A 21,219-nucleotide genomic window follows, 5' to 3' on the forward strand; every position below is an offset into this window, starting at 1 on the left:
ATTGGTTTGAGATTAAAATTTACAAACTATGTGGATAAAATATCGCCCAAAGTGAACTTGTCACAGTTGACACCATGACAGCTTTGCCGCAGCACTGTTTGGTGTGGACTCTTGCTTGGCTCATTCAGGAGGTAAGTCTACCCGATACTTCCATATTGAGTGGCCATGCCCCTTTAAACATTAACAGACAGGAAAAGAAACATAAAAACAATTATCAAGTTTGTCAAGTGAGCCACTGATGGTGGGTGGAATAAAACACCACACACACACACACGGATGCACGCACACACCGTTGATCTGTCTTGACATAAAAAATGGAATTTGAAAGAATTGGGACAGAGTTGATGTGACATCATTGCACGGAGATTTTTGAGATTTTTGTAGATTATAGTACACAATCAACGAGTTCATTAACTGAATGACCATTCAATTCTGAAGTAACCTGTTGGATTAAAATTACATTCCAAATTTGACAGTGTGCAAACATACCGACAGGTGATGCAGGACCCTGGAAATGGAGAGGGTGAAGTACAGATACATTTTAAAAAATTAAACGCGGTATATTTATTCACTAAAACACTGAACAGAAAGATGTAAACAAATGGCCTTTACAACAGTGCAACTTAGTGGAGAGACACTGGAGTCTTTTAGACAGCAGAAGCAGGACAACAATTGCCTAAAAATCACAGGGAAAAGCTTATCGGCCTGATCTGCAGGCTGCAGCATTTCGCCATGGGTCCTTGTGATGGGCAGGCCAAGGGACAGCCTGAACTAAATGCTCAGCTAATTTAGGAACTTCAACACTATTTCAGTGCTCAACCAGACAGCACATTTGCAGTATGCACTTCACCCAGTATCAGCTGGCAATCCAATTGGAGAAGGGCTCAAAGATAAGTCCATACTTATTTTTGTGCGGCCAGGAGGATTGGGAGGCCTCTCAATTGTGGTGGGGACCAGCAACCAGATCGGCAGTACGGCCCAAATTTCCGTCCAAGCCAAGCTTCTGCGCAGCAACCTGAAAGGTCATGTGAAGGTAGCACACACGTTGGCCCTTTCACCTTTCTGCTTTTCTGGCCACGCAAAAAAAAAATGGAGGGGCTGCACCCGTAAATAAATTGCCCAAGCTCTCCGAAAATGATTTGAGGGAATATTGATTCAGGGGTGCTCATTTTCTGCCTGAGGCTCATCAGCCCTACGTTAATAGACTGGGTTTAATGTCAGCGCTACTGGGCAGCTGGTTGGCACAGTCCTCTAGCTGCCTAGATAGAGACTGTGTGAAAGAAAAATAGCCTCTTGCTTCTTTGCATAATTGACAGGAGGAACATGCAAACATTCAGAATCAGAAAGCAAAATAGCTATTTCTGGACCGTCAGCACAATTGATTTTTAGTTTAGCAATTGTTTTATGGCGATTAGCAGATGCTGGTCAATGTACGCTTATTTTTCATTTAGCCTTTGGACAGTATCAAGAAATCCCTTAATATGCCCCGCAAGATCTTGCCGGGGTCCATCTGAAACTGCTCCCCATTTCTAAACAATGGTGATAGGCTTCCTCTTTGTGCTTTGCAGCAAAAATTATACAAATTCGTGATTTTGTTACCAGAGGAAATCATAACATTCGAGCACCTCCCTACCACACCTTGTTCCTTCCCTATTCTTGTCCTCCCTCCAAGTAAGATTGCCACTTCATCGACAATTCTGCATCAACCTTTCCTGCCACTCACTGTATAAATCTCCTCAATCTATTTTCCTACATGCTCATAGCACATGCTCATTGGCCAAAGGCATCCATGACAGTTGTGGTGCTGACTCATATGATGAGCAAGATCTTTCCTCGGTGCTGAATTAAATAGTAGATGCTAGTTCTGTTTTGCAGGCACGGACCTTGGCATGTAGGCCAAATGCCACGAATTGAAGCCTATGAGCTATATTCTCTGAACCGCTGTGCCAGATTTCTGGTTCAGCACGCCTGTGGGATGCTCCATTTTGTCGGCTGGTCCACGGGGTTTCCCATTGTGGGACAGCCCCACGCCGTCAGGAAACCCCCGGGGTGCCGGTAAAATGGAGCAACCCGACGACGGAGAATCCAACCCCATATGTTTTCTGTAGAGTGAGCAGATGGATTAGTTCATGGGAATTTTTCTTTTATTGTCTGCGCGAGACAGCTGAGAACTTACAACACTGGTGCAAAGCTGGAGTAGATTTTTCTTCACTGATGCAAAAGGAAATGTTTTCCTATAACGAAGGGGATAGACAGTACATAGATGCTAGCTTCTCCATATATTCTTTGCTAATCCGAGAAACGTCCTCTTAAAACTTGAATGGGACATTTAAAATGCCAAAAGGGAGAATATTTAGCAAGGCTAATAAGCGCATATCAAGATGCTACCACAAAACAGATTTTTGAAACTAAAGCGTGCAAGAGACATATAGAACATGTCTCCACATAAACTCAGCCAGAGATTTTCCATTCCATGAGAAGCGAGGAACTTAAAATGGGAAATTTGGAAGTGAACCTGTATCAGAAATGTGAAAAACAATCAGCATTAGTGTTGTGATCAAACCTGCCGCTACAAAATATATCTTTCTGAATTGTTGCAGACATTGGTGGCGATAACAACAAAGTAATAAGAACTGTACCAATGATTTGTGTGAGTGGGATTACTTCAAGATATTGCTGAGCACAAATGTGAAAGAAAATCAAAAGTTGGTCATCCAGACTCCTTCCTGGAATCGCTTCCTCACCTCCAAACACTCAAAGTAGAAATGGAAGGGGTAATGGTACATTTTAAGGAAACTTTCAAAATATGACTTCCCAGCAGTGCTAAATTGCCCAAACATGCAGGTGGCAAAATGTTACATGTTAGCCTGCCTCGCATGTACAGCTTGCCCATGCTAAGCCCTTGCACAAACCCCATTTTGATACTTTCCATACTAAGGCTGCAGTCTAAGGCCCACTCACCAGAGGATATGAAGGGGCGACAGCTTGTATTAAATCCCTCAGGCGGTACATACCAGAGAATCTTTGGCATGAAATGTAAATATAAATTGCAAAAATAACCTCGTGTTGAAGGTGTAATAAGGTACATGTTGTATTGAATTTCTTTTTAAAACTGTATGGCACTTAATGTAAAGTCAAATTTGAAGGATTATATATTTTTTTTAATATAGAATTTACAGTGCAGAAGGAGGCCATTCGGCCCATTGAGTCTGCACCGGCTCTTGGAGAGAGCACCCTACCCAAGCCCATACCTCCACCCTATCACCATAACCCGGTAACCCTACCCAACACTAAGGGAAATTTGGACTCTAAGGGCAATTTATCACAGCCAATCCACCTAACCTGCACATGTTTGGACTGTGGGAGGAAACCGGAGCACCCGGAGGAAACCCACGCACACACGGGGAGAACGTGCAGACTCCACACAGACAGTGACCCAAGCCGGGATTCAAACCTGGGACCCTGGAGCTGTGAAGCATTTGTGCTATCCACAATGCTACCGTGCTGCCCTTATGCAGCGTACTTTTACAAATTTTATGACAAACATAATCTGATGATATCTTAATATGCTTATTATAATCAATACATTTATGACTATGCTAAAAATAAAGGACATAAGAAATATAATTCTTTCATATTGCTGCACAATGTATTAACATCCAAGAATACCCTGTTTTGTCTGCAAAACACAAAGAAAACAATGTTTACTGAGTGACAATACACTCTTATGAATACAGGTTCACAAAACATTGTTTAATCACTCTCACGTTACATCACTGAATAATGTGACTCCTGAAGTAGGCAGTGAAAGAGCATGCAGTTCAGAAGGAGGCCTATTGCGATAGCAACGAAGCGCCAAAAAAAAAGAGAGGAAAAAGTACTTATCCATCCAGGCAGCTTTTTGTTTATGGTTTTCATTCAGGGCCCGTGCAGACCGCAAACATTGTCCTGCTATCTAATATCTATCCTTCCACCACAGCTGAATCAGCAACAGTCTAATTCTTGCGACAGCGATGAATATTCACCAGATTATTAACCATGGAAGATTACAAGAGTCTCATTTTCCACCGGTCTTTGGAAAATGTGGATTTTGTCACTGGAAGAAATGTGGCGAATGTCCCTTTAAGGGCAACACAGCAGAATAAGGGTTACCTGGACTGGGTGACCAATCACTCAGGACCCAAGAGTGGGGAGTCACCCCAGGGGGAGGAGCTCTGCGAGGCAGAGGTATGTTAGAGGTAGCTGAAAACATGTTGCTGCTCTCAAGGATCGCTGAATAAATCTCATCTTATTCACGAATGGAGTCGCTGAAGCTGCATCATTTCAAAAACAGTGACATTACGCTACTTCTAAACAAATAAGTGTTCAAATGAAATTGTGTTAGCGTACTCACAGAATTGAGAGATAGGCACGTCAGGCAGCTGTGCGCTTCCTCCCTTGGCATTCAGCTTCTGGACCTGTGATGGAGGGACAGGCTTGTAGGACTGGCCTGTAGCTCTGTACATAGCTTGAACCCACAGCACTCGATCTTGTTCGTCATCACTGGCATACACTATGGTGTCACCTTCTTTAACTGCGTTGAAAAATGCCCGCCCACCATCCAGACCTACAGGTGAATGACAATGATCAAGTTATAGCTTCCTTTTACATGTTCAACTCTTGTTCAAAAAGGCAGCTATTCTCACCGAATCAACCTCTTTCTGGAAAGCTTAAGCTTTTGTCAGTTCTCGACACTGATCCTTTGGACCTGGGATATGTTCTGGTACCTTTTCTTGCACACTTCCTAATTTAAATACGCTTTGGGAACATCATCTAAAACTCAAACATTGTGCATCAAGTATAATCAGACTGTTTAATTTATGGTTAAGTTCTCTTGTTTGGGGGGGGGGGTGGGGGTATGTGATACATGTGATGTTACGGTATGGGGGGAATTGTGGGTGTTATGGGGCTGTTACTTGCATATTACTGCTTTTTGCTATACTTTTTGTTATATTTTCTGTAAAAAATTCCAATAAAAATTATTTTAAAAAAAAAGTATAATCAGACTGCACATTGGCATAACCACTGTAAATTGTTAGGAAAGAATTACTGTTCCCTAGTACTTAAGCTAGAACTGGGGCTTTCACTGTTTAATAGATTGCACCAATATATAAAGGGGATACAGGTGGCACTGCTTGTTGTGGAGAAGTGATTACTGATCACAATAAATTTGAAGTTGAATAAGTCAAGGCTTGCTTCCTAGTCATTGGGAACGATTCTCCGGAAAGATTTCTAAGTGAGGTAGCGAGCGGAACTGACGCATGTTTCCAGGTGCTCAGCCTGACGAGTCCGGCAACGTTATTCAATGTTAATGGGTCCACTTAATGAGGCCCCACGGGCTTCTCGCCGCAAATGAAGGCTCGCCAGCTGATTCGCCGAGACCAAGCTTACCAGCCCTCCACTAACAAGGCCGAGCAGCATTTAAACAGCACTTCCACAACCAGCCCTATTCAGCTCGCAGCCATGGCACCGAGACGACTTGCCCCAAGGATCGGGAATGCAGACCTGGGGAGGCTCCTCAATGTGGTGGAGGCCAGGAGGGATGTCCTTTTCCCTTGAGGGTCTCGAAGAGCAAGCCACAGGCAACCGTGCTGCCTGGAACGAGGTTGCAGCGTCTGTGAGCTCGGGAAGTGGCCGAGGACAGAGCTGTCTCCAATCCGGAGGCTGGCGGATGCCGCAGAGGTGCGAATCCACTGGGTCCCACCCGGAGGACATGTCACACCTGAACTGTTATTGCCTTACTGACTGACCCATCCCTCCCGCTGACCGCATGTCCATTCTCCTGCGGGTCCTCTAGCCGACAAAGCCGTCCCATGCTGGGTGGCCCCCTCTCCTGGCTCCCAGGAGAGCTCTGAGGATGCCACAATAGACACATCACAGCTGTCATCCCCACCCTCCACCAGCGCAGATACACAAACTTCGGTGGGCAATGTTAGTGGTCAGCCTTCTGGTGAACCATCTGGTGAGCATCACACGGTTGTTGATGTACATCAGGTGGAGGCAGGAGACCCAGGCGAGACAGCAGTTGGAGGTCTGCTGGATCCCATGTCCCAGCTGTGTCCTAGCCAAATGCTGAGCCTCTGTGGGTTACCCGGAACATATGGAGACGTTAGGGAGGGGCTGGGACATTCAGAGGGAGATGTGAGCGACACTCCAGTTGGCCCATTGATAATTGGAGAAGTCCCAGAGGCTATGGGCGCAAGAAATTTCACCGTCAATGCGTGGCACTGAGGCCGACACTTCTAGGCTGATGACCGCAGTTGAGTCTGGTGCACGACAACAGCACCATTAGTGGAAGGTCCAAGGCTTGGCGCAGAAGGTGACGGCCATGGCGGAGGGCCTTAGCAGAATGTCCGACTTGCTGGGGGATGTCACCCAATACCAGGTTGACTTTGGTGAGGTTCTGCGGGACATGTCCCACTCTTAAATGGGAATGGTTGAGGCAATGCGGAGCTTGTCTCAGTCACAGGTGGGCATTGCCGAGGCACTGTACAGCATTGCCCAATCATTAAGGAGCATCGCCAAGGGTGTTGACACAATGGTGGAGCCATCAGGAATGGCTGAGACAGATGGCGCTGGGGCAGCCGGGGCCTGGGCCAGCTGCCCCTCCGTCCCAAGGTGAACCCCGGGCCCTTTGGGCATTAAGTGGGAGAAGAGGGTGCTGGTTGCCAACTCAGACCCGTCCCATGGAGTGGGGATGGGGGCCATCAGCTCCCCTTAGTTCCACCCCTCTGATGGGGCCGCATCTTGAAGTCAGCACATGGGACAGGGGGGCACGGCTGTGCATGTGCCATTGCCAAGTGTGCCAGGGCCCTCTGGCCTAAGAGCCCCCAGAGGACACTTGCCAGGGGCATCGGAGGTTACAGGACGTGGTAAGCAGCTGATAAGCACCTTAGATGTGCATCCTGGGCCACACCTAGATGTAGCGGTAAAGCAAGGAAGGCAAAGCACATTGAGGATCCTGAGGAAATCTGGGGAAGGTGGGAGTGGGGGGAAGGGCAGAGGTGTCGGTCAGAGGTGAGGGGGTGGTGAGGGGTTAATGGGGAGAGTGGAACAGCACCATCGGGAGTGTGGGGCATTGTTGGGTGGCCATAGCCTGGGGAGAATGGGATCTAAGGTTATGGGGAGAAAGCAGGATTAGACTATTGAGTTGGATGATCAGCCATGATCGTAATAAATGGCAGAGCAAGCTTGAAGGGCCAAAAGGCTTCCTCCAACTCCTAGCTTCTATGCATCAATGTATGACGCCTCCGTCATTTTCTTCTGCAATGCATCCCAACTTCTGACCGCTTGGTCCATCTCTCCAAGCATATTCCCCTGCCATTAGCACTCATTCACCCTCCGGCCTGGGACATGTCCTCGGAACTGTGTCCCATCCCCTGGGTGTTCGGATGTTGGCTGCTGAATGTGTGGTGTTGCATCCCACAGTGTTCAAGTACAGTGTCCATGCATCAAGGTGTGATTGGGATGCTAGGCAATGACTCCCACATGCTACATGGCCACCCACGAGAATCCATGGGGTGCTCACTTTGCCAATTCCCTATTAGCAATAGCCTCAACTGCACGGCCAGAGGCCTCGGCAGTTGGTAGGGATTATGGGTGGTCGGTGGGGCAGATGGGTAGGGGCTAGGGATTCCCCTGGAATGGGTACACGAGATCCAGGAATTTGCATACTGCTGTTGCATGTGGTTTCCCCCCCAGCACCTCCTCCCCTCCCCCTCCTTTGTATAGTAGCCTATCCCAATGTGAGGATCTCCAACCCCCTGCTGAGCACTGGGGCGGCAAGCCCATCACCCCCAGGCTCTTTGCCTGTGAGCAAAGATGGCTACTCACCTCCTCGGGTCCCCTGCAGAATCCCTTCCGCCTGGTTCACATTTTTCAAAAGCAGTACAATTTGAATATTTACGTTTCCTTTTGCAAAATGGATAATCTATGGGTGGGATTTCCAGCCTTTCTCGCTGGTGGGATATACTGGTGACAAGAGCCACGCAAAGCGCTGGAGACATTGACGGGACCAGAGGCTCCCGCCAGCAGCCAATAGCGAGCTGCTTCCACTGTTGGAAAACAGGCCATGGGAGACATTGGCGGTTGGGACAATTTTAAACCAAAGGACATATTTCATCGGAAACATCACGGGATGTGCAATTTGCAATTTTTTATCATAAATGTGTGGGATTGAACAGATCCAAAATCAGCAAACAAAATGTGCGAAGCTGCAGGCAGGAGCAAATGTGCGCTTTTCCACAGAAACTGCACAGCCCAACTGTGATCCACGCATCTCTCACACCAAGAAAAACACTTTAAGAAGTAGACACTGCAGTACATTCCACCCTCACTTCTATTGCATTACAGTATTCTGATTCGCAAGCACCAATTAGTCATTTTATTTCCTCTGACAACAATACCTGGTTGTGGCTCTGTGTAGTCCACTGTGTATCCCTCCAACTGCATTAGTTCCTGAGGCTCGGACTTCTTTTCTCTGTAACTGCACATAGCAAATGTGTACTGGCTAACCTGAAACAATAAGTAAGACAGATTTAGCTGGAAGGACAATTACACTTGATCCTCAGCTAACAGCACATAAATACTACAGGACAGATCTCTGCAAATTTTAACTGAATATTTGCTATGTGCTGGAATAGCTCCTTGGGATTGTCATGATAGGGAGATATTAGGAACTTGGGTCCAGAAATGGGGTCCAAGGATGTAGCAGGCAACTTAGGGCTTAAGCAGACTGAAGGAAAATACTGCTGACAGCAGAGTTAGGGGGCTATGCCCACAACCTAAGTTACCCCGTCCTGTTTAGACTTAACCTTGTTAGTGGGAATACACAGGATGTCCTGGTTGAGCCAGGATGATCCAACCAAGATCCATTGTCATTCAGGACAACCTTGTTTGGCCAGCCCATCACAGAGTCTGATGATCTATTTCCTTGTCAATGCAAGGTTAGTTGCATATGAATGGCATAGAGGTTTTTCTATTACCTGATGTGTGTGACATGTACGGCTAAATTCAATTGAATCCTTATCCAGTCCAAGCCAATAAAAATATTTTTGAATTTTTGCTTGAGTTTTCCTTTCTCTAAAATGACTCCCTACTGGAACCTCATGCGTTACCTGCAAAACCTCCTTTCTATAACCCACCGGTAATACCACTTGGTGAACCTCTGCCCATTTCTCATTTGTTTAAGTAAAGGTCTCCATTTTCTTATTCATGCATTATTTCTAATGTAACAACACTCTGGTAGATACTCCGATTCCATTTCCGTATGTGCTTTCTGATATGATTGTTTTAGCTCTGAATCTTTCTATTGTAATTCAACCAATTTGTTTGAACTAAATATATCCGCTTCATCCACCGTCTGATCTTGTTTTTTTACTAACCATCTGATCAAACATGGTTTCTTACAACTGAACCGCAGCCTTCCCATTGGCACTCAAATTCTCTTCCTCCTGTGGCTTTGCGATCTGGTTACCAGGGTTATTTTCTGTTCTTTGTGAATGACTTCACAGCCAGACTCTTTCAGGAACAACATGAAAATCTTTCTGTCTTGTCACTCAAATTCTATAGCACCCATTCAAAAACTACAGACAGACCTGGCTCCTCCCATTAATTACATAATCTGTATCTCACTAAAATGTTTCTTGACCTGCTTAGCTATGAGTAAACACAATCCCTCAAATTATCAACAACCCAGGGAATGCCCTTTTGCATAAACAATATTCCATTTGCCAACTCTCTGTAAACAAGTAAATAGTTCACATCAATGATTATCTCACCTTTTATGACTCCTTAATCACAGCTTCAGCAGACATACTGATTTAATAAGGTGTAAGAATTTAAATGCAGTTCTTTGCAAGCCAAGCAACATCCGTCAAGATAAACTAAGTGTGATGATGCTTCTGTTATCAGCCACATCTCACCCATAGCCACGCTGAAATGACTTTGCTGTTGCCAAATGCAATGGGAAAAAACACACAATCCATACTCATAAAGCCAAAGGTACATGCAAAGCCCTGGCAACATCCCTCAGAAATGATTCTAAACGCATCACTCACTAACCTGAACCAGGACAAAGTATCGTTTCTTCCACCTCTTCCAAACCTTCTGCCCAAGTGCATAAAGGTACCTGCAAACAAGAAACGAGATTTCATGCTGTGTAGGCAAAGACAATTTCCGACACTATAAAATAAGAGGATTATTTCAGGAAAGGAAATAGGAATTTGAAGTAAACCAAGTGCACTTGTTTATGTGAAAGTGTGAATGAAAGTGTGTGTATGCGTGGGAGAGGGGAGGGGGGGGGGGGGGGGGGGGAGGCGGTGAGGGATGGTGGGGTGGAGGTTTCCAATGTCCATGGGATTTTATCCATGAGCTGCCAACTCATACAAATACAAACCTTGAGGAAAGGGTGGTAGTGGAACGAACTGGTGAGCTAAAAGTATTGAGAGTATTGCAATCCCATTTTGGCTTAATTAAGATGCACCACGTTTTTCAGGGAAGATGAGTAATATTTTTCTGCTAATCGCAACACATTTTTCAGTTAATTGCAGCAAAACACTATTGCAGTGTATGCTGGTAATCAAGATTTTAGACACAATTAGTAAAACTTAGACAAAATGCACAGCAACATTTTCAGATACCAGTGATTTTGGGGGGGATTTTCTGGGTTTATTCGCTGTGGGTGAAAATCCCGTTGTGGCTGCTAACTCTCAAAAAGGGCCATAACGAGGTTTGTACTCGGGGAATCTATGAATGAGATTTTCCCCGCTGCCGCCGCTGGTGCATTTAGGTTCACACCCAGCGAGGGCACAAATCGCATTATCATCAATCTATATACTTTATTTTGAAAGTACTTTTATTGAACTTTTAACATTCCATATCCAAACATTTACACAGCAAAACATGCGTCAACACTACAACAACTGTAACAATCCCCCTTAATGACAAAAAACAACCCAAACTACCCCCCAACTAAAAACCAACATTGACCAATTCCGTAAGGTGCAATATGAATGGACGCCGTCGACGGTAGAACCAGTCAATCAACACCTCACAGTGAACTACACGTTCTTGAGGTACAGAAACTCCATCAAGTCACCTAGCCAGACAGAGGCACAGAGCCTCTTCTCTGCAAAATCCACCGCCAAGCAATCGCCAAGGAGAATACAGGGCATTTGCCCCCGCACCCATCCTTAACTCTGGCTGGTCCGACACCCTTAATGTAACTACGAATGAACAGGGCACTAAATCAATGTTCAAGATTGCTGATATGGTGCACAAAAGGCTCCCAAATACCCACCAATTTGGGACAGAACCAGAATATGTGCGTGTGGTTCGCAGGCCCTCTCGAACTCACCTCGAATGTATCCTCAACCCCTGCAAAAAGATCGACTAACATCTCGTGCCAGTGAATCAGTAAACACCCCCAACACCAACGGAACCAACAGATCTATAAACTTGCCAAAAATTACCACCAGGATCCTGTCTGGCCCCAGCGCCTTCCCCGTCTGGATCTTTCCTAAAGCTGTGCGAACCTTCTCCATCCCCTCTGGCGCCTCCAACTCCTCCCACAATTCCTCCCCCACTCTCAAAGAAATCTACTATCCCCTGCTCATCGCCTGGCAGCTCCAACTAATAAAGCCCCTCTTAGAAGGTCCAAAACCCCCCATTCAGTTTCTCTGGGGCAGAGAGCAACCCCCGCCACATTTCCCCCCCCCCCTCCCCCCCCCCCCCGGTTTAAGTGCACAATCTCCCCAGCCACCTCCTTTTGCCATAACTGATGAGCAAAAAGGTGGCTACCCTTTTTCCCCATATTCATATACCACCCCCTTTAGGCCCCGCGGCTAGCGCACCATCCAGCTTGTGGAAAACAGGTCAAAATGCATTTTCAGCTTCTTCCTGTGTGCGCATAACTCTGGCGCTGAGTCACACACATAGTCCTGATCGACAGACGGAAACTATGCACGAGCCCCTGATGCTCCCTCCTAGCCCCCCTGCCTATGAATGCCTTATACGAGATAATCTCCCCCATTATCACCGCCTTTAACGCCTCCCACAAAGTAGAAGGCGAGACTATCTGTAGAAGTCAGGTATTTTAAATACACTTAATATAGGTAAAAAAGCTGTTTAAAGCATAAATATTAAATCCCAGTTTCAAAATGAAAGAAACATACAATTTCCAAACTCAGACATGAGTTTGGGAAACACAGAACCACTGATAAAAACATCACATTTTTCCAAGGGCATGGCTGAATCTCATGGCAATAAGATGGAAGCATTAAAGGCTCCATTGTTCTGATTTCAGGCCACTTGTGATAACAGCCTGAACCACATTCCATAACGTATGCAAGCCGAAACATTTTAGACTGTGTCAAAAAACAGTTTCAATTATATTTTCGGAATTATAGTATGATGAGATGACATAACGTCTCAATTGTTGCAGATAAGCAACAATTGGAAGTGGCGTTGCATCGTGAGGATGGACGGCTTGTTATCAAATCAAATGTGTTTTGAATATATATTGGGGTGTGATCGGATCGCTTAAGACAGATATGAAATAGTATATCCATGGATGATTTGGCCACCATTTTAGACAGAAAGAGACAGAGAGAAAGAGACAGGAAAGAGACAAAGAGAAGAAAGACAGAAAGAGAGAGAGAGAGAAAGTAAAGGAAGAGAATTAGAAAAGAGTTCTGTATTCCTATTTCATTTTCATACTTTGACTTCAGCCTTTGACTTTCAAAGATGTGTTCAGGCTATTGTCTCAGAAGATAATTCCTGTGATTCTTTGAAGAAAATCAAATTGTCTACAAACTACCTTTTAAATGAAATTCAAGTTGTAACCAATGAACTTCAAATAAAACAATTCTTATTTGCACCTGACAAGTTTTTAACTTGAATTTCTACTGAGTTTCAGCAATGTCTCAAGAACAACCGGTAAATTGAATAAAACTTCACAATTCAAAGACTCAACACTATCCCATTCAAGTCAATGTACTCCTTTATTGCTCTCGAAATCTTCCCGCAAAGCTCAATCTCAGGTAACAGTCCTACACCCAGCCTCCATCCCATGTGCTGCTCCTGACCCGCCTCCAATCAACTCCACCAAGTGCAGTGTGTGGTCAGAAATAACCACCGCTGAATATCACCGTTTTTCACCCCTGGGAGTAGGGTCCTCTTCATGCCCAAAAAAGTCTATCCTCGAGTGCACCTTGTGTAATGGAGGAAAAAGAAAAATCCTTAACCCCTGGGTGCGTAAACCGCCAAGGATCACCCCCTTCTGTCTCCTCCATTCATGCAGCTAACACCTTCACTATCCACAAAGGGAACAGCGATCTTGGCCTGGAGTGATCCAACTTTGGATACAACATGCAATTAAAATCCCCCCATAAAATCAATTGATGTGTATCTAATTCTGGAATTATAGCCAACAACCATCTCATTCGGGGCCTACACGTTCATCAACACCACGGCCTTCCCTTCCAACACACCGGTAACCATCATATAATTGTCCGACCACTCCCGTTGCCTAGCCATCCCCTCTCCTTACTGCTAACAGGGTTCCCCTCCAATACCTCCTAAAAAAAAAACCCATCCCTCCTGACCCACTCCCCTCCCCGACCAATATGAATCTGCATCCATTTAAATGTCCCTAAATGGCGTATCTACTGGCAGCGCCCTGTGCACCAAACTCTGCCGTGCCATCACACCAGCAGGAATCACTACTGCTCTCTAATAGTCAAGATAACCATGCCGGGGACACGGAGGCATGCAGCCCACGGGTGGTCAAGGATATACCCTGGCACTGCCTGACACCCTGTTGGCAGTGCCAGTTTGGCACTGCAAGGCTGGCACTGCCCCCGGCAAGGTTGGTTGGTGGGGTCAGGGCCTCCAGGGAACCACATTGAGTTGGTGCTTCCCAAAATGTGGGAATGCTGGTGGTGATGGTGGTGGTGGTGCGGGGTGGCGGAGGGGGGTGTCAGTGCATCACTTTCACTATGAGATCGGGGCGTCCTTTAAAAATGGTTCTCCAATCTCTGTGGAGCCAGGTTTGTTGGTTCTATGAGGTCCTTGCCTGTCAGAGTGACAGGGCAACACACAGCCCCTGCGTCTTTTTTGACAATGTGTTTGAAGATCTGGAGAGAATAGCTGCCTTTTTCTCTGGGGAGAAACACTTCAGTGTCCATTCAGAACCTGATACATTTCTATTTGTTGGAAAAATTCCATCCTTTGAAAGGTTTACATTTACCTTCCCCACTCCATTTTGTTTCTGGTGCCTTCCTATGATTAGGCCCATGTCCACATAACACGTGTTATCTTGGTCAATTATGTAGGCAGAGGTCATACGGATTTGATGTACCATCAATTGGATTCAAGACATGATTAGGATCCGAACTGTGGCTTTAATCAGCTAGTTGTTAGCCCGGTGGTCGACTACAGAGTAAGGCCGACCGCCGGGAACTCTGGGTACTTATACCCCGCCTCGGAGGCGGGGTCTACGTGCCTCTCGACCAATTGGTGAGCAGTCACATGACTAGTCCCAGCCAATCGGACGAGAGGCACATGACCAGCCAGAGCCAATGGGAAATCCATGCTCTGCACCAATGGCAGTGCTCACATTCATACCACCACAGGATTTGCTCTTTCTCGTCCATTAGGACAGTCTACAAGATGCTGCTCCCCAGCTTTCCTTTGCTCTTTTTGGGGAAGCATCCATTTTCATTGAAACACCTGTCCCTCACTGAATGTCTGAGATGAGATTAGGAACTGGTCATGCATAAAGGAACAGGTATCTGTTGTTCGATACATTATTCCTTGACATGCTGGATTGATGTACCTGCCTGTTGAACTAAGGTCCAAAATGCATGCCCATTTGTAAAATCTTGACCCAGCAACACTGTAAAATCTCCGGAGAACTAGGGGATTGAACTAGTGGAATGAACTGTTTTGCGAAACAAATATTAAATCAGAATCATACACTTTATTTGCCAGGAAATGGGCCATGTACTGTCATGATATTCTGAGTAGCTAGCATGGCCTGCTGGCCTAACACATGACACCCTGACTGTGGTGCCCGCCCTGCCCCATCAACTGGTCCACATGGCAAAATCAGGATGGCAGGGAATTGGATTATCATGAAGAGGAAAAATGTTTAGGGCTATGAGGAGAAGGTAGGGGAGTGGCACGGGCATGGCAGGCTTAATCGATTCCACCTATGATGCAACGATTCTATGCTTCTGTCTCTGCATCTCAGGCCTTTTCACTTAATTTTTAATGAAAGCAGCAAGCTTTCAACAAAAGTTTGCAAAGGTTTCATGAAAGCTTTAAATCAGAGTCAGGTGATGGCATGGATTGTTTTCCACATTTTAAACAGGCTGGTCTTGTTGATATATAAATTGATCTCCTGTGTTCCTTGGAGGTTGGCTGCAGATCGCAGTTCATAGAAAGGATGTAACAAGAAGATTGTGTTAACAGCTCTCAGGTTATTTCTGGAGCATTTCCTTATATTTTTTCCCGATGCCTCAAAGTACTTCACTGGCTGAAAAGGGCTTCCTGAGGTCTTGAAAGACGTTACAGAAAAGGGCCTTTTATTCCTGCTCACCAGCTTTTTAAAATCAAAGGGCAGGTTTCCTAAAAAATGGCAGTTCTGACTGAAAACCGACGGGTTTCTCCCCAGAAACAGAGCCAGGTTTTCACTCCAGACCTTCTAACACTGTCACAGAAAGCAGTGTTTGACATCGTCACCACCACCCTGATATCAGGACATCATTCCCCCCTCTACCCCATCACCGCCGGAATCCCCACATAATGGGAACTCCCCCCCCCCCCCCCCCCCCCCCCCAAAACCAATGGTGTTCCATCGAGGTGATGCCCTTGTCCCCACCCCCGGCACTGTCCGGCTCTGTCCCTCACCACCTGGTGGCTTTACTCACCTCCAAACACCCGGCGGACATAGGGAAGATCCCACCGGCCCAAATACTGAAAGGAAATATTTGCAGAGCTACAAGGGGAAAGGGGAGGGGGGGGGGGGGGGGGGACAAGGTGAATTGCTCGTTCAAAGGACCAGCATGGACACAATGGCCTGAATGCTCTCCTTCTGTGATATAATCATTCTACAATACCATCAGATGTTGAACTCTGTTGCTGACCTGCTGCTGACATGCACCGTATGAGTTGGCACAGCACGTGACGGGTGATGGTTGATTGCAACCTCAAATGCCTGCCTCCTCTCCATGCAGGTATACCGCCACACTGACTTCTGGCAATGGCACTGTGGATGAGAAAGTTGGGCCATCCTCCTCACCACCACCTCATGTGCCACTCGTAACAGCCGAGCTGTCAGCAAACAAGTGGGTCAGGTCCTGGGCTCCTCCACCATTTGCCTGTAGGCTTAAGCTTTCACCTTGAGCTTCGCTTCTCACCATTTTGCTATCTCTGTTCGCCCTCTGTCCCTTCAAGCTATGACTAAAGTCTGTTGGTGAGTTAAAATGCCTGTTGGTCTTTTCCAAATTTCCCCTATTCCAAATCCTTTACGTTTCGCTCACACACATTTGACTGCTCCCTTACACAAGTCCAGGCCTGCTGTTCAGGTTGGGAACAATTATGCAAATTGTATGATCTTAGACATTCTATTAGCACATTACCAGTCTGACTGGATTTGCACCCACTCTCAACCAGGATTCAACAGCAGTAGTGATGGAAATCAGCCTCAACGCACATCATTTTGGGCACATGGGCAAGGCTGACGTGTTGCTTCTACCAGTGTTTGTACAACCATAATGGGAAAGACAAATACTCGACCATCCTGTCACAAAGGCTTTCAGTTCTATGAAAGGCAATATGACATGAAATAATCTGACTTCAAAAAAAGTGTAGACATTGGTTAATGAGCTGTGTAAATGAGGTAACTGATGGAGATGTACAAAGAGATAAATCAGATCACCGTAAAATACAATATGGGCCCATATAAGCAAATACATAATGACCGTTTTCTGTTTCGATTAAGCAATATCCACCGGATTATGTTTGTTCTGGAAAGCAGCCATACCAGTATTTTATTTGCTTCACTGGTTTAGTTAATCACCAGGGTTTGCAGATCACTGAGGACAGTTTCTTTATAAACAGCTCTTGACATTCTGTCACATAATATGTCCATCTTTATTTCCTTTTATATGTGGAGACTGTACATAAATATTGGGTGGCATGCCTCAAGGTAACCTTTCACGACTTTATGATTACTACAGTCAAAGAGTAGGTCATTTTGGTCGCCAAGAACAAACATGTCCAAGAGCTCCCTCATAAGCAGAAGGTGCAACATTGCAGCCCTGATCAGTTTGTGATTCAAGGGATTCTGTGGATACAATCACTTCTAAATAAAGAACATTTCACCCCAAAGTTTTGACCTTCACATGCGTGCTCAGTACTGGGCAGCGTTTAAGCTAATTTGGAAGGGGGGTGGGATCCAAAGTAACAGTATAGTGGGTGAGAAGATGGAGTCAAATATAGAGGATAAACCAGGCAAGTACAGTGCGAAGAACAGACAGAGGTTATGATAAGGCACATGGGAGGACTGGTAAATAAGCTGCTTTTATTTCAATGCGAGGAACCTGATGGGTGAGATTGATTAGAGTGTTGATCAGCACACACAATTATGACATTATGGCAAAGACAAAAGCTCGGTTCAAAGAAGGGCATGATGGTCAGCAGAGCATCCCAGGTTATAGAATTTTCAGGTGTGATAGAGGGGGAGGCAAAAGAGGAGGACGAATTGCCCCCAAACAGTCAGGGAGAGATAGAAAGGCAAACCTCTCAGAAAAAGAAAAATTGGGTAATAATAGCAGGGGATTTCAACCTCCTCAATATTAATTGGGATACTCAAAGTGTGAAAGGCTTAGAGGGGGTGGAATTCTTAAAACGTATCCAAGAGAGCTTTTTATGCCAATACATAGAAACTTCTGCAAGGGAGGGGCAGTGCTGCATCTCGCTTTAGGGATCCAGGTCAAACTGGATCCAAAACTGGCTTAGAGGGTGTTAGTTGAATGTTGTTTTTGTTACTGGAAGACTGCCCAGTGGTGTTTGGCAGGGATTGGTGCTGGGTCCCTTGTAGTGTGTAATATACGTTAATGATCTGCTTGTGAATGTAGGAGGAATGATAAGTAAATTTGTAGATTACACAAAAGTTGCTGATGTGGCAAATAGTGAGGAGAAAGGCCTTAGATTACAGGACGATATAGATGGGGTGGTTAGATGGGCACAATAATAATCTTTATTGTCACAAGTAGGCTTACATTAACACTGCAATGAAGTTACTGTGAAAATCCCCTGGTTGCCACACACTGGCGCCTGTTCGGATACACAGAGGGAGAATTCAGAACATCCAATTCACCTAACAAGTATGGTTTTCGGGACTTGTGGGAGGAAACCAGAGCACCTGGAGGAAACCCACGTAGACACGGGGAGAACATGCAGATTCCGCACAGTTGTGACCCAAGCCGGGAATCAAATCCAGGTCCATGGCACAGTTTGTGAAGTTTTATAAGGCAAGTGAATATACAATGGTAGGATCCTAGGGAATACAGCGGATCTTGGTGTGAAAGTCCACAGATCTCTGAACACACAGATCTCTGAACACACAGATCTCTGAGCACACAGATCTCTGAACACACAGATCTCTGAACACAGGTGCATAAGGTGGTTAAGATGGCTTATGGGATTCCTGCCTTTATTAACTGAGGCATTGAATATAAGAGCACGGAGGTTAGGTTGGAGCTGTACAAAATGCTGGTTAGGCCCCAGCTGGCGTAGAGTGTGCAGTTCTGGTCACCACACTGTAGGAAGAGATTGCGATGGAGAGGGTGCAGAGGAGATTTACCAGGATGTTGTCTAGGCTGGAGTGTGTCATCTATCAAGAGAGACTGGATAGGCTGGGGTTGTTTTCGCTGGAGCAGTGAAGGCTCGGGGGGACCTGATTGAGATGTATAAAATTATGAGGGGCATAGATAGGGTGGATAGGAAGGTACTTTTCTCTTAGTGGAAGAGTCAATAACCAAGGAGCATAGAGTGGTGGAGGCCAGAACCCTCACAACTTTGAAGTATTTAGGTGAGCACTTGAAATGCCATAGAATACAAATCTACGGGCCAAGTGCTGGAAAATGGGATGACAATAGATAGGTGCTTGATGGCTGGCACAGACACGATGGGCCGAAGGGCCTCTTTCCATGTTATAAAACTCTATGGCTCTATGAAGAAACTGTTCAATTTCTTCAAGATGAATGAAAGTTCCTTCCCCTTCTCTGATGTTCTATTAGTCCTCCTTGTCCTTTAAGGCACGGTGGGGGGTTAGATGCCATTTCATGTACATGTGCTGGTTACACAGACACAGTTTGCAATTCTGACCAGTCCAATATTTCAATTATCCTTTGTTTACCAGCCCTATTAAGGTAAGTCTCAAGTGTCCGTTTACTCAAAATGGCAGTCTACTTTAAACCTGCAATCTGCTTACTTAACACAGGATTATCCAACAAAGAAATTAACACCATTGACACAAAGCTGGGATTTAGCCTGCTTCTCAGCTTTACAGCACTCAGATTTTCAAATTTACGATCTGCTTTACAAGATAATCCCAGAGTACAAATTCTCTCGCCTACTCTTTCGCTGACCAGTGAGAGTAATGTACTGAAATCACAGCTGACAGGAAGCGGACAAAACGTTTGAGTCCTTTAACCCTAAAGCGGTGCAAATGCAGCAAAGTCAAACTCTCAAAAGATTTTGTTGCATGAGGGAATTACCATGGATAAAATCACACCTTTGATGTGCTGAAATGAGACGTTCATGGAAAAGAACATGCTCCGCACAGGCACCTTTCATGAAAATCACAATTCCTAACTCAAGCTCTCTCTGGAATATCACAAACCATTTTAAAGAAACCAGAAGCCTCCCAGCAAAGTCTGTTCGGAGAGAGAGGGTTTGGCTTGTGCAGGCTTTGTTTTAAGATCTCATTCATACTGACTAATCAAATGATTGAGGTGTACAAAATGATGAGGCTCAGAGGTAGGGTAGACAGCAAGGAACGTTTCCCCTTAGTGGGATGGTGAATAGCCAGGGCGCGTAGGTTTAAGGTCAGGTGCAGGAGATTTAGCCAGGATTTGAGGGAAATCCTTTTCACCCAGAGGGTGGTGGGAATCTGGGACTCTGCCTGAAAGGGTGGTAGAGGCCGGAACCCTAACAACATTTAAGAAGCATTTAGATGAGCATTTGAAACGCCATAGCTACAAGGTTACAGGTCAAGTGCTGGAACATGGGATTAGAATAGATAGGTGGTTGATGGCTGGCGCAGAAGGGACTCCTTCTGTGCAGTAAAATGCCATACAACTCTGAATGCAATTCTGAGGAAACATTGAGCTTGATATTGAGTTAATGCTGGGACCAGGATTCGAATGGGCAGTTCCTCAGCTCCAACTTACCCCGAGGCTATGTTTGTGGAGGCAGAAGTGAGGGTGGAGGGGTGGGGAGGAGTGGGTTTGCATGGGCGGGGGCAGGGTCACCCTTAATCAGCAACACAATTTCTCAGGGTCCACTTGCAGCAAATTAAGGGAGATAAGAGTGGGATTTTCCACTCAGATCGAGCAACCCTCTCAGCCTGCCTGGGTGCTGCCCTCTCGAGGGCATCCTGTAAAAAAACACTCTTTATTCTATGTTCAGAAATACTGGCGGAAGGGCATCTCCATTTTGAAGTGCCCTCTTCCTCACTTACCTGTCATTAGAGCTGTTGTTCCTTTTCGCGGTAGGAAAGCCTCTGATTGGTTTCACGAGCCGGCCTGCCTGAGTTGGCCATTGAGCCGACTTCCATCAGTTAATTGGCTGTACTGGGGAAAATCACACTCAGTGACTGTTTCCCTACACAATGCAGGGACCCACGGTTCAGCCTGAAGGCTTCGTCTAGAAGCCCGCAGGCAAACTCCTGTCCATATTTATTCTGGGAAGGTTATTAAAAGTGTCATGATATACAGACACACACATAATGATATGCAGACAAGCAGCTAATGGACATAGAGAACAGGACATGACCAGCAGGCAGGACACTCAGGGATGGGATCTGACTACAAAAGACACAAGGCACTCACACTCCGCCTCTTACCACTGATGAACATCTACAGAGTGAGTCAGGGTGTATGTACAGTA

At 45.7% G+C, this 21,219-nt stretch overlaps 1 protein-coding gene across 31 annotated transcripts in view; it reads right to left on the reverse strand.

Moving 5' to 3' along the window:
* Positions 1-21,219, reverse strand: part of cadps2 (Ca++-dependent secretion activator 2) — an 858,338-nt gene that overhangs the window by 307,178 nt on the left and 529,941 nt on the right. For all 31 annotated transcript variants that reach the window (XM_038780116.1, XM_038780122.1, XM_038780121.1 and 28 more), the window contains exons 9-11: positions 10,102-10,168; positions 8,445-8,553; positions 4,394-4,606 (exon numbers count right to left, since the gene is read on the reverse strand). In XM_038780116.1, coding sequence (XP_038636044.1) covers positions 4,394-4,606; positions 8,445-8,553; positions 10,102-10,168 — 389 coding nt within the window. The remainder of the gene's footprint in view (positions 1-4,393; positions 4,607-8,444; positions 8,554-10,101; positions 10,169-21,219) is intronic.

This window comes from Scyliorhinus canicula, chromosome 20 (genome assembly GCF_902713615.1).
Source record: "Scyliorhinus canicula chromosome 20, sScyCan1.1, whole genome shotgun sequence".
NCBI classification, from domain to species: Eukaryota; Metazoa; Chordata; class Chondrichthyes; order Carcharhiniformes; family Scyliorhinidae; genus Scyliorhinus; species Scyliorhinus canicula.